Source organism: Lepus europaeus, chromosome 4, assembly GCF_033115175.1.
Source record: "Lepus europaeus isolate LE1 chromosome 4, mLepTim1.pri, whole genome shotgun sequence".
NCBI lineage: Eukaryota > Metazoa > Chordata > Mammalia > Lagomorpha > Leporidae > Lepus > Lepus europaeus.
The window spans coordinates 164,939,666-164,952,168 of record NC_084830.1 but is presented as its reverse complement, the minus strand read 5'-3'; the positions used below and the strand labels follow the sequence as shown (position 1 = coordinate 164,952,168).

General features: G+C 60.6%; 1 protein-coding gene across 1 annotated transcript; it reads right to left on the bottom strand.

The window, feature by feature from the left end:
- Positions 1 to 3,714: 3,714 nt before the first annotated feature.
- On the bottom strand, positions 3,715 to 12,210 carry LOC133758842 (ral-GDS-related protein-like). Its single transcript, XM_062189977.1, has 15 exons — positions 12,196 to 12,210; positions 11,951 to 12,013; positions 11,654 to 11,746; positions 10,849 to 10,950; positions 10,454 to 10,647; positions 9,053 to 9,243; positions 8,646 to 8,914; positions 7,791 to 8,006; positions 7,356 to 7,459; positions 6,841 to 6,910; positions 5,507 to 5,581; positions 5,024 to 5,098; positions 4,475 to 4,507; positions 4,000 to 4,121; positions 3,715 to 3,778 (listed from the first exon to the last, which is right to left on the bottom strand). Exons 1-15 carry the CDS (start codon positions 12,208 to 12,210, stop codon positions 3,715 to 3,717), a joined length of 1,686 nt encoding a protein of 561 aa, XP_062045961.1.
- Positions 12,211 to 12,503: the final 293 nt, after the last annotated feature.

The following is a 12,503-nucleotide window of genomic DNA, read 5'->3' as shown; positions in this document are numbered from 1 at the left end:
GGCTGTCACACAGGAGAGAGGGAGCTGTGACAGACGACTGTCACACAGGAGAGGGGGGGCTGTGACAGACGGCTGTCACACAGGAGAGAGGGAGCTGTGACAGATGGCTGTCACACAGGAGAGAGGGAGCTGTGACAGACGGCTGTCACACAGGAGAGAGGGAGCTGTGACAGACGGCTGTCACACGGGAGAGAGGGAGCTGTGACAGACGGCCGTCACACGGGAGAGAGGGAGCTGTGACAGACGGCTGTCACACATGAGAGAGGGAGCTGTGACAGACGGCTGTCACACGGGAGAGAGGGAGCTGTGACAGACGGCTGTCACACAGGAGAGAGGGGGCTGTGACAGACGGCTGTCACACAGGAGAGAGGGGGCTGTGACAGATGGCTGTCACACAGGAGCCTCTGTGAAAATCAGGGAGCTGGAACAGAGAGCTGTGCTCCATCAGAGAATGTGGCGGGGGCTGGCACCCAGGACGCCCGCACCCCGTCTGGTGCTGGTTCCTCTCCCAGCTGCTGCACATCTGACCTAGCTCCGTGGCAGTGGCCTGGGAAAGCAGCAGAAGATGGCTCAAGTGCTGTGCACTCATATGGGAGGCCTGGAAGAAGCTCCTGGCTCCTGGCTTCAGCCTGGCCCAACCCTGGCCATCGTGGCCATCGAGAGAGTGAGCCAGTAGATGGAAGACCTCTATCCCTGTCTCTCCCTCTCTCTCTGTAACTCTTTCAAATAAGTATTTTTTAAAAATTTTAAAAAATGGAATGAGGTGAAAGCATGTGCCCCATCTCCTGGGGAGGAGACATAGACTCCTCCTGCCTCTGATAGGGACCCCAGGGCCCTGGGAAGGAAAGGAAGACCCCGCCTGACGTGGCCATCCGGAACTCTGAGGGACGGAGGGTGGGACACAGGTTCAACGTCACCTCCAGATGTGGTTCCATCTGCTGAACAGTGCCGCCTGCCATGGACCTGTTTGAACACACTCCCCACTTCCACATGTAGCGTGAGCTCCGTGACTGGTTCCTGGTCAAGCCAATCATACTCAGGCTCTGGTGGCTCCCTGATTGGTTTATATATACTACCTCATATCTTGCAATTTGACCAATCAGGTGAACTTGAACCTTTGGAATTGATAAAAATCCCAGCCAGGCAGTTTTTTTTTTTTAAGATGTATTTATTTTAAAGTCAGACTTACAGGGAGGGAGAGAGGGGGAGAGGAGGAGAGGGAGAGAAAGAGAGAGAGAGAAAGAGAACTTCCTTCAGCGGGTTTACTCCTCAGATGGCAGAATGGCGAGGGCTGAGCCAGGCTGAAGCCAGAGCCAGGAGCTTCATCTGGGTCTCCCATGTGGTGGCAGGGGCCAAAGTCCCCAGGCCATCTTCTGCTGCTCTCCCCAGGCACATTGGCAGGGAGCTGGACTAGAAGTGGAGTAGCTGGGACTCAAACCAGCTCCCAGGTGGAATGCCAGTGACATAGGCGGTGCCTTTCCCAGGCACTTGGGGAGCAGCCCTGTGGCTGGGGGGGGAGGCTTTCTCTGCCTCCTTCTTAAACCTTCACTTTGCTCACTCCCTCCTTGTCCTAGTGCCTCACTCGTCCCAGACAAGGATCGGCAGAGAGCAGGAGCTGTGGCACCAAAGGCTGCCGCACTGCTCAGAGAATCTGGCAGAGAAGAACAGTTGTAGCCCAGGAGACCGCGATGCTCAGGGAGCAAAGGGGAGAGAAGCTGTGACCCGGTGGAAGAGGAGAGGCAGTGGTCCACAGAGCGGCAACATCAGAACTGTGACAGCAAGAGCTGCGACACAGACGCGGTGTCACTTCCGAGGGATTCGGTAAAAGGAAGCAGCCGGCACCCCTCGTGGGGAAGAGACACAGACCTGAGTGGCTGGAGCGGCAGATGCGGCCACTGCTCTCTCACGCCTCCCACATGCCAACCCCAGAACTCCTGCGACAACAGGACCCGACACCTAGCGTCCATTTGGCCAAGTGTTTGTTGACTGAGTCTTGTATGTCCAAAGTGACTCTCTAGGATCTGGGGCTGGGGAAATTAACAGAGTTCCGTTTTCACGAAATCTAGACTGTCCAGTCTTCCCCAGAAACGAGGGAAACTATTCCCACAAGCGCCGTGGAAGAAGAGCACCCGTGCCCAGCCCGTCAGCACTGGGCTCCATTTCTCTCCTTCCACTGGGATGGGCCAGGGTGGGGCGCTAACAACCCATCAGGGGCGTGAGCCAGCAAGGCTCATCTCTTCTCAGGAGACTTGTCCTTGGCAGGGGATCCGTGGCTCTGTTCCTCATCTTCCCCGTCACGACCCTCAGTGACAGAGCTGCGCATACAGCTTCCTCGCCACGGCGGCAGGGCTCAGGAGGGCTTCCCAGCAGCAGCCAGTGCTGAAGTAACCGTGGGGACTCGGGGGGCCCAGGTGACCCTGGCTACGACACCCCACTGTCCTGCCGGGATCTCTGTCCCTCACACCAGCCTTCTCTCGCCTGACTCCCACGCGTGGTCATCTCAGCACCTGCCACTTCCACGGGGTCATTCCCGTTACTGGGGCTATATCTATGTGTGGCCCCAAGTCCGGTCCTTGACAGGTGCAACCCGGGTGGGGGAGAGGCCGCCGCTCCCTGGGGGGTGCAGTTTCCAGGAACACGTGTTTGCGGATGCTGGGCTCCGTGCCTGGGTGGGATGACCAGCACGGACCACACCGATGTGGACAGGCGCTGGCCTCAGGGAGCCTCTGGGGAGCACACAGAAAACTGCACCCCAAAAATGAAGGAGAGCAAAGCACCCCCCCAGCACAGCTTATGCACACTGTGGTCACGCCACATGCCTGATGAGCAGACTGACGTGCCTGTTTATTTAAATGATGTCGAAGTTACAGCATGAACTTGTTTGTTCTGTTTGCCTAATACTTACATACCTCAGTCAATTTACTAATTTCTAGTCTTGAAGCCCTTTTTGGTGATTGAATTCCTCAATTGACTGATAACATTATTTTGTATAACATGATGTTTTGAGCCTGAAAGCACAGAGCAGTCAGGCAATCACAATGGGGTGACAGCTCCAAGTTGGCAGGGAGGCTGGCATGCAAGGGAGCTCCTGCTGTGGGTGGGCAATGCTGCAAGCGTTCCAGGAACCCGGCAGTGTCTCCCAGGGTGCAGAGATGCAGCTTCTATGCTGTAGCTCCTCGACTACGTACCTTCCATCTGCTGGTTCACCTCCCATTTGCCCACCACAGCCAGGCCAGGCCAGGCTGGACCCAACATCCTAAACCCAGGGCAGAAAGTACAAGAGGAGCCAGGCAGGATTTTTACACCAGGCACCAAGTGATCTGCCAGAGCCTCTTAGGAGAAGATCCTCAGGGAACCTCACCCAGCGAGGTGCAGCTCCAGGAGCCGCAACTAGGAGGGGCCCATGCCCATGGCGCATTTGCACAGCGGAACACCGCTCACAACCTCAGTTACGGGGAAGCAATGACGAGGAAGCATGAAACTCATGGTGCAACATATTTATATTAACTTTAATAAAACTCGAATAGGGAGCTACTAACAGTGACTATAGTTCAATGGGGGAAAGGAGAAAACATAAGAGAGGCAATTAAACTGACACAACGCAGGCCTCAGCTTCACAGCAGGGAGGCCACTGTCCCAGGCACCAGGCTCACAATGAGCTCAGATCTGCCCCTGAGGTCCCAGCACTCGGTCACGAGGGCATCACGATGGTGTTCATGGCCTTGAGGCTGCTGCGGGCCTCTTGGCAGAGGGCTCCAGCTGGCGGGACAGGGCATAGCTAACGGAGAGAGCACAGCCATGAGTCCACCAAGAGCCTCAGCTCAGGCCTCCCTCCCAGGGCCTGTCCAGGAGCTGCATCCGGGGGGCCAGCAGTGCCCACGGGACAGGGCCTGCTGCCACCAGGGGACCTGGACTATGCTCCCCGCAGCTGCACAGCAGGGAGAGCCCTCCCCACCCCCAACACCCCTGGGCTTCACCCAATTCCTGCCCATCACTCACCTCTCCTTCTCAGTGAGATACTCCACAGACCGGAACCACACGCCAAACTCCTCATCACGCTTAAAATAGTAATTGCTCGCTGCCACCTGCAGCAGTTGGATTTCTTGCAGGACTTTAATTTCCTGGGGATGGAGGGACACACAGGACACTGTCAGGGCCTGGGCTGGGAACGCTGTGGGGACCTGGTAGGGGAGGGGTCGCGGGGTTCTGGGTGTTTCCTCTTAAGAGACCTCCTCCACTCCAGCCCATGCAGGCCCCACACTGGCCTCCAACAGGGGTGCCAACAGCCCCTCCCCAGGGGCTTCTCCTTGATTCCAGTCCTCTACACGCACCCACCCTAGGGATGGGTCTCCCCCTCATGTGCACCCAGCCCTCCTAATAGAGCAAAGCTCAGGGGTCATGCATGGGGGTCCCGACCGGGACCACCTGTGACCCCCAGTGCCCTCCTGCCCTGAGTGAGGCCACAGCTGCTCACCTTATTCAGCTTCTGGAAGCTGATGTCAGCCTGCTGGAAGGCAGACAGAGTCCATCAGAATGGCCCCCAGCCGGGGCCCAGCCCCGACCCTCCCCTTCATGAGGCCGTCAAGGAGATGTGGGTGGGAAAGGACAAGGATCTGGGTGAGCTCTGGAGAGGGGACCTGGCAGCTGAGGCTCAGGCACCTGCTGTTCTCACCCTGCCTGGTGACAGGAGGGAAACAGAGGCTGGGATGGGCCAGGGTGCTTGGCCATGTCAGTGCTTCCTGAGCTTGCTGGGCCCAATTTCTCTCCTGCCCATGGAGCCTACCCGAGGGGGAGGCCAAGGAGGCTCAGCCAAGACCTTGTGTAGCTTTGTCCCTCCAGGAAAGGGAGGGGCACCCAGTTGGAGGCCCCGACACTCACAGGGCCTTGTGAAGCCCCAGCCCCAGCGAAGGCTGTGAGGTTCAGGAGAAGTGGTGGCAGCGCTGAAGGCTAAGAACGCATTCCAGGCTCTCCCCTCCCCGAGCCTCAGGGAATGGGTCACCCCACCTGCCCCAGGATCACTCACATGCACAGAGTCCCCCATCGCAGTGTCCAGCATCACCAGGTATTTCAGGTAAGTGCCAAGAAAGGGGACGACTCCCTGTGCCACAGGGGGTGGTGATGAGCACCTGCTCTCAGGTGCCACCCGAGCCCTGCCCCAGAGACCCCTCCACCCCAGCTCCTGGACCCTGGCTCATGTCTCCCCCTGGGAGCCATCCAGGACCTTGGCAGCCTCCCCCATTCTCCATCCTCCCAGCTACTCCCAGGACAGCAGGCACCCCTAGGACTCCTGCTGGGATGTCCAAGGGCACACAGGCCATGTGGCCCCCAGTGCCACCTCAGCCCCAAGTCCACTGAGAGCCCAGCTGCCCCAGGCCCTGGCTCTGGTCTCTCCGGTGGAGGCCACTGAGGCAGTGTGGGGACTGCAGGGAGGGCTGGAGGTGTTAGCCCTGCTCCTGTGGCTTGGGCCCTAGTGTGACGGAGGAGTCCCTCTCCAGGGCACACGCACCTTCTGTTGTTTCCGCAGCCTCATCTGGGCTCTCTGTGGATTGTTCTCCCGGGCAGCAAGCTTGAAGGCCCCCTTCTGCCAGGATCAAGGTCAGGGTCATAGGGCCTGTCCTTCTGACCCCTGCCCACACCTGGGCCCTCTGCTGGGGCCCTGCATGTCTGAGCACCTCCCCCAAGTACACTCTGTCTGGATGCTGTGGCTCCCACCCTCACTGGGGGCACCTTGAGCAAGGGGCCTCCCTGGGTCTGGTCCTTGGCGGTTGAGGGTGCTGGGTGCCCCCACACAGCTGTCCTGACTCAGCATCCTACACCTGCCCTCCTCCTCCTCCTCACTGTCCCCTGGGAGGAAGGCCAGGCCCTGCACCACACATCACGCTTTCTGGTGCCTCACCGACCCCCATGAGCTCTGCACAACAGGCTCACCAGCCCCATCCTCTACTTGAGAAATCAGAGGCCATGGGCAGTGAACAGCCCAGCGCCACACAGGAGAGCCCGCCCTGCCCCCAGCTGACCGGCACCCCACTGCTTCACCCCAACTCCAGCTGCACCCCTGGCAAGGAGTCCATCAGGGCTCTCTGTGTCCTGGTCCCTGGCAGGCACAGCCATGGAGGGAGAGGACCAGGTGGTCTCAGGAGGCCTGGCTGACAGGTGCTGGCCACCCAGCCCCACTGGGTGCTCCCCGCACCCCAGCAGGGTTGAGGACGAACCACAGCTTCTGCTGCTCATCTCCCCTGCCACTCAGGGAGTGGACCCCAGGGATCATCTCTGAGTGACAGGCAGGGCCTGCACAGGCTCTGGGTGGCGACACTTTGCTTCCTCCCTTAGGTGGAAGGCATTGAGATGTGGTCAGGACAGAGCCGACAGCCATGTGTGAGGAGGCCCCAGGAGCTTCTCCTCACTCACCTGGAGATGATGTCATTGCCTTGGGCAGGGTGAGAATCCCACAACCTCAGGCGATGGGCAGTGGGTCAGGGCAGGACGGGTATCACAGCCACAGGTACGTCTGTTTCTCATGTGCCCACTGCACCTGATGCTCGGAAACCATGGACCACGAGCTCTGGGACACCCATGTTTGGTTCCCCCCTCCCCAGTGCAGGTGGGCGGCCTTCCCCATGCATGTCCTGGGCAGGCAGATCCCAGGCAGGGCCTGGCTTCCTGAGGAACCGAGGTCACCCGGTGGAAGGAGGGAAGTCCTTCCTGCCACTCTGCCACACAGCCCAGGTGGGGTCAGGGGCACAGAGCCTGTCCTGCCGGCCAATACCACCCCTGCCCCAGGCCCTCACTCCACACCTCACCCTACCCCCCAAACACTTGCCCTGCCTACCAGCCCCCTACCTTGGTGAGCCGATCCCTGCTCAAGCCATTGTCCTTCTCACACAGGCGCTCAAATTTTTTGCAGCTTTTCCTGTGGAGATGGGAAACCAGGAGGAGCTACTTGGTGTGATGGGAGGGTGGTGAGTGCAGCTCCCTTTGCTGGAGAGCAAGGAGGATGCACATGGCCCAGGTGAGTTTCCACTGAGTTTCCTAAGCCCTGGGGCCCAGGGGACAGGGGGGAGCTCACGTGGTTCTCCTGGGCCCCTCCCCTCCACGGACAGCACCGTTCTGCCTCAAGTTCCCCTGCACAGGGAGCTCCGGTGCTGCCCAGGAGCACTATTCAAGAACTGGTGCCTGACAGCAAAGCAAATAGCATCCTGAGGCAAACATGAGGCAGAAGGTCTAGGGGTCTCGAAGGTGACGTTCCCCATGCCTCCCCTTAGAGTCCACGTCTGGCTCCTCCCAGATCATGGGGTTAGTGCTGAGTCCTAGGGTCCCAGGTACACCCTGGTGCTCCTGTGGGAGAAGGCACCCACCTGGAGACTTCTCCCCACGTCTCTTGCAGGCGACAAATTGGGGAGGTCTGTAGAGCAGTGAGGATGGCATGGGCCGAGGAAACGTTCCTGAGGCTCTGGCACTCCTGGAGAGCAGAGCGGATGAGGGAGAAGTCACCTGGATCCCCTGAATGACGTCCCCCTCCTGCATCAGATGCCCACGGAGCCACAGGAAGTCATGAGGGAACCATGGCCACCCTCACAGGGAGAGGAATGGGTTCAACCCACACGGAGGTTCAGGTGGGAGGTGAGCATGCACCCCTGGGGGAAGTGAGTCAGGTCAGGCCCCTCCCTGCCAGGAAGGGCCCAGGGTCTGTGCAGGGTCTTCAGCCACAGGTTGTACTCCCAAGGGCTGATAAAGCAAAGTGGCCATTCCCAGAGTGCAGTGAGCGAGGGCCCTGGCCGCCCGCAGCTGACCTTGGCCACCTTGATCCAGTGCTCCACCACACGGGCCCTGTCCGTGGCCTTCCTGCTGGGGTCCCCCAAGCATGTGGTGACTACACAATTTGTCACGCAGTTGAACTGCTGGACGGTGGCATGGACAGTGGAGGCCAGGTGTTCCTTGCCTCTCTTGCTGCTCTTGGTCCAGACGGAGCCCAGGCAGTGGAAGGGCACGACCTTCTGGAACAGCTCCTGGGGAGGAGAGTGTCCCATGGGCACAGCCACCCCCACTCAGTGCACCAGTGCCCACACTCCCAGGATGCTGTGCATGGGGCTCACAGCAGTGGGAGTAGCAGCCCACTGAGGGTGCCCCGAGCCCCATGGCCTAGAGCCCATTCTTGGAGAGAAGACACAGAGGTGTTTTCTCCCGGGTGTCCCCCCAACTCCCCATCCCTCAGCCCATCGCCATCAGCCCTGTGCTCCTTGTCCCCATCCCAGCGCACCTCCCTGTGGCAGCTACAACAAGGGGCTCTGTTTGTGTGTCTGCTCTGGGACCCCGTCCAATTCTGAAGCCTAATCAGTGCTGAGACAGGTAAGGCATTCTGGGCAGACCGGCAGGGACGGGGGCCTGGCTGCACCTCAGTGAGTGCCCTCCACCACCTCCGGGCCACACCGTGCCCAGCTTTTTGTCTGCCGCTATGAGGCCCTGGCATGAGCGTGTCCCATCTCTGCTGTCCACAGGGGACAAGTGGGTTAGGACATGAGAAACGAGCCCAGGTCACACTGGGGCTGACATGAGCCCGTGCTGACTCTGGCCAGGGCTTGTGTGGGACGGCAGGTGCCACAGGGACGCCGTGGTCCTGGCCCTGCCCAGCAGAGCCGGCTGCTCACCGCGTCCAGAAGCGTGAGCTGTTCTGCCATCATCCTGGGGGAGAAGGCGGTGATGTCAACCATCTCCGCCCCAGCCAGCTCCTCTGCAGGCCCAGCCCATCCAGAGGAGGCCTGTGGAGCTGGCCCTGGTGCTGACTGTGCGCATGGGGGCAGGCCCCGTGGGGAAGCTGGCCCTGGCTCTGGAGCAGGTCCTGACTGAGCCAGCGGTGCTGCAGCTGGCTCGAGAGCCAGTGCGCGGAAGGGTGGTGGCCCTGCACGCAGAGCAGGAGCTGGAAGAAGAGAAAGGGTTGCCAACGTGAATCACCTTCCAGTGGCCTCTGCAAACCCCGAGGGGTCGCACTGCCTGGAAGGGGAGTCCAGCCCCAAACACCACCCCTGAGAGACCTGCAGACTGCACTGCCCCTCACCATCTGCTTTGGCCTCAGGGTGCTGGGCGTGTCCGGGCAGGGCATACAGAAAGTACACCTGGGTCCCCAGGTCTCCAGGCAGGCTGACAGGCTTGCAGCCCACCTTCATCTTCAGCAATGGAAGGCTGGTGTGGCCATGGAGCTCTGCCTCGTACAGGTCTCTGCAGCGTCCCAGGAAGGAAGCCATGTTGCTGGGGACGCAAGCGAGGGCAGCGGGGTCAGAGGCTGGCCTTGGCCACCACACTCACTGCCAGGGGCCCCTCTGTGGCTCAGGGGCCCTGGGCATGCCTCAGTCTGTCCAGAGCATGACCCACCCAGAAGCCCTCCTGGGTTGCCCTGGCCATGGCAGACCTGGTCAACAGGGCTGGTGCACACCCCGTGGTGACAGCCTCCCAGGGACCTTCTTTCCTGAGGTGAGGGCCCCTGGTGCTCAGCACGGAGGCTCCAGGCAGTCTTAGGAGCAGGTATCTAGGATCTCTGTAGGTCTGGGCCTCCTGGGGTGGGGGCCGGGAGCATGGGCAGAGCTGGGAAGCACCTGCCCTGGGCATGGACCCCTGGGTGCTCTGCACCCCAGCATCCTCTCTCCTTTGCAGGTCTGGGACCCCATTCCCAGCTCAATTCTCCTTTCCTTTGTGGGGAGTCCCCGGGCCTCGGTGCTCTCAGAGGAGTCACAGCAAGTGGGAGATCCACACCCTGTCTGTCCCTCCCCAGCCACAGCCCACATTTCACTCCCACAGTTTACAGGGACAGAAGGCCTCCGACTGGACCCACAGTCCATGACGTCCTAGTGGGGCCTGGGCTCTGACATCCTGGCAAGACCATGGGAGGATGATCCTCTCCCCTCTGACCCTGTGGACAGGACCTGGGCAGGCGTTCGGCTGGGAGAGTCTGGGTCCTCCCAGGTCAAGAGGCCCCGGGAATGCTGTCTGCTTTGCTCGCTGAGCTGTGACACGTGTCTGCAAGGTGACTGCCCAGAGGGCTTAACATTCACGTGCTGTGGGGATGAACCCCACATGGACCCTTGCCAGAGAGCTTAGGGGCCTGGGCCTCACACCCAGTGTCTGGGCCCTGCTCTGTCTGTATCAGGGACTGGGGCTGGGAGGCCTCCTTTACAGATGGGAAGGCAGGGCTGCTCTCTGAGGGGTTTTCCAAACCTCGAGGGCCGTGGGCTATTGAGTCCCGAGGGTGCAGAGATCAGAAGAAGAGGGGTGAGCGCAGCGCCAGCAGCCCTGGCCACGGAGCAGGCACCAGGCCCCTGCCATGTCTGCAGTCACATGGTGCCTGTACAACCCCTGAGGCTCACGCCCACACCACCCCCCTTCTCAGAGGAGCAGGCAGGCACAGAGAGCCACGGCTAGGGGGCAGCAGAGGCCCCTGTGCCTGGAGGGCACAGACGCTCACCTGTGGAATATCTGGTCCAGGAAATACGGAACAGTGCTGAAGTCGCCATATGAGCACAGCAGAGTGGACAGGTAAGCGATGGTTCTTCCTGGGGAGGCCGGGACCAGGGACTCCTCCAGCTTCACCCTGGTGCCTGGCTGCAGGCTCCGCAGGGGGCAGACCTCTGCCAGGTGCAGTGTGGAGACACCTCCAAACTAGGGAGGACCAGCAGGGACAGGAGTCAGAGGCGGCTCCAGGGACCCCCGACCACGGGAGTCTGGGCTGGGAGAAGTCCCCCTCACAGAGGGCATCCAGCTGCAGCAGGTGACCCCTCACATCCCTGGGGGGTTGGGAATGAAAGGCCCAGAGTGACTTTTTTGGCCACATAGAGAGCAGCGTGGGAGAGTGGGGAGAGCAGAGTATCCCCCCAGGGAGGCCAGCAGCTGGGAGCAGCAGTGCAGAGATGGCAGCTGGCGGTGTCCTGGCCACAGCCCTTCTGCACGGTGATCTGACCGTGGCTGCTCCAGGGGGACACCTCAGCCCCTCTCCCAGCAAGGGCTGCCTGGGCCTCTGTCTCAGCAGGGCATTAGCTCCTATGAGTGCAATGGTGATGCTCTGACACCTGGGTCCCTGAGTGTGGTTGCATGTGCCATGTGCTCCTGAGGAGGTAATGGACGTTAGGCCAGGCCATGGTGTGGGCCCCAGCTCTGCCGTGCTGATAAGGACAGGGGACAAGGACACAGAGAAGCACAGGAGAACACGAGAACACGGGAACGGAGATGGACATGTACAAGCAGGAGACACAGGGACATCCAGCCCCCAGCACTGTGTGCAAACTCCTGTGTGAGGGCCGCCCTCGTGTGGGGCCCTGGGCTGTGACTGCCCAGCAGACCAGGCTTCCAGGGGCGCTCTCTGAGGCCGTGACCTGCAGCAGGGCAGCTGGGGACGAGCACCAGAATCCCAGCTGAGCCGCAGGACAAATGTCCTTTCTCATGGAGCAGGATGAAGACTGTTGGGGGCTGCAAGGCTGCTGACACGTGCATGGAGTAGTCTCTCTCTCTCTCTCTCTCTCTCTCTCTCTCTCTCTCTCTCATGTAAGCCTCACCCCTGTGTGTGGGGTTTGGGTTCTCTGTCGTGGGTTGTGGGGAGGTCTTGAAGCACAGTGGAGCTGACCCCTGCCCGGGATTCATGGGCTTGGGGGAAAACAGTGCTGTCCCACACGCGGACGCTCTTGACTTCGTATCCAGGGTACCAGTAGTAACCTGTCCCCTGAACATCCCACCAGGACCCGACATAGGGGTTGCCATAACCCAGCTGTCAGTGGGCAGAGGGGCGAGATCTCTTAGGAACGAGACTGGGGTCAGTCACTCGGGTGGAAACACCAGGGGGCCCAGAGGTGCCTATGTCCAGGCTCTGGTCCTCAGCCCTGGCTGGTCATCTTGAGTCCCCGCCTGTATAATCCCTAGGCCCCTCCCTCAGCCCAGCCCAGCACTGTCCACGGCTGTTAGCATGACGCACCTGTCCATTGCCTGAGAAGATGAGTTCCTCATGGGAATCATTGCTGATCTCCAGCGTGGAGCCCTGCAAACAGAGTGCCCGGAGCCAGGCCAGAAGGCGTCAGTGTCCCACAGGAGACACCTCGTGAGTATTTCCACTCCCCAGGTCACATATGGAGGGACATCTGGGTATACCCCCAGCCAGGAGGACTCCAGGTGGCACAGGAGAACTAACCCCTGAGTAGGCAAATGGCCCCCAACACCCACTTTCACATCTGCCATCCCTGGAATGGGTACGGACAACACCACAGCCCTCCTCCAACGCCTGAATCCTGGTGCTGTGCAGGAAGGGCCCCTCCTCTTGTCCCCTTCGTGGGGACGGGAGGACAGCCCACGGCGAGGTCACCAGAGACTCCGGGCCTGGCCGGGACTTCCCGGGGCTGCTAAACCCTGTTACCTGTGGCTGCCTCCTCCCCCGTGGCCACAGGCGTCCATAGTGAGAGCTCAGCCAGCGTGTTACACGCTGGAAGAGACCTTCATTCTGGGCTTTGGCTCGGCCAGAGCCTCGCCTTGAA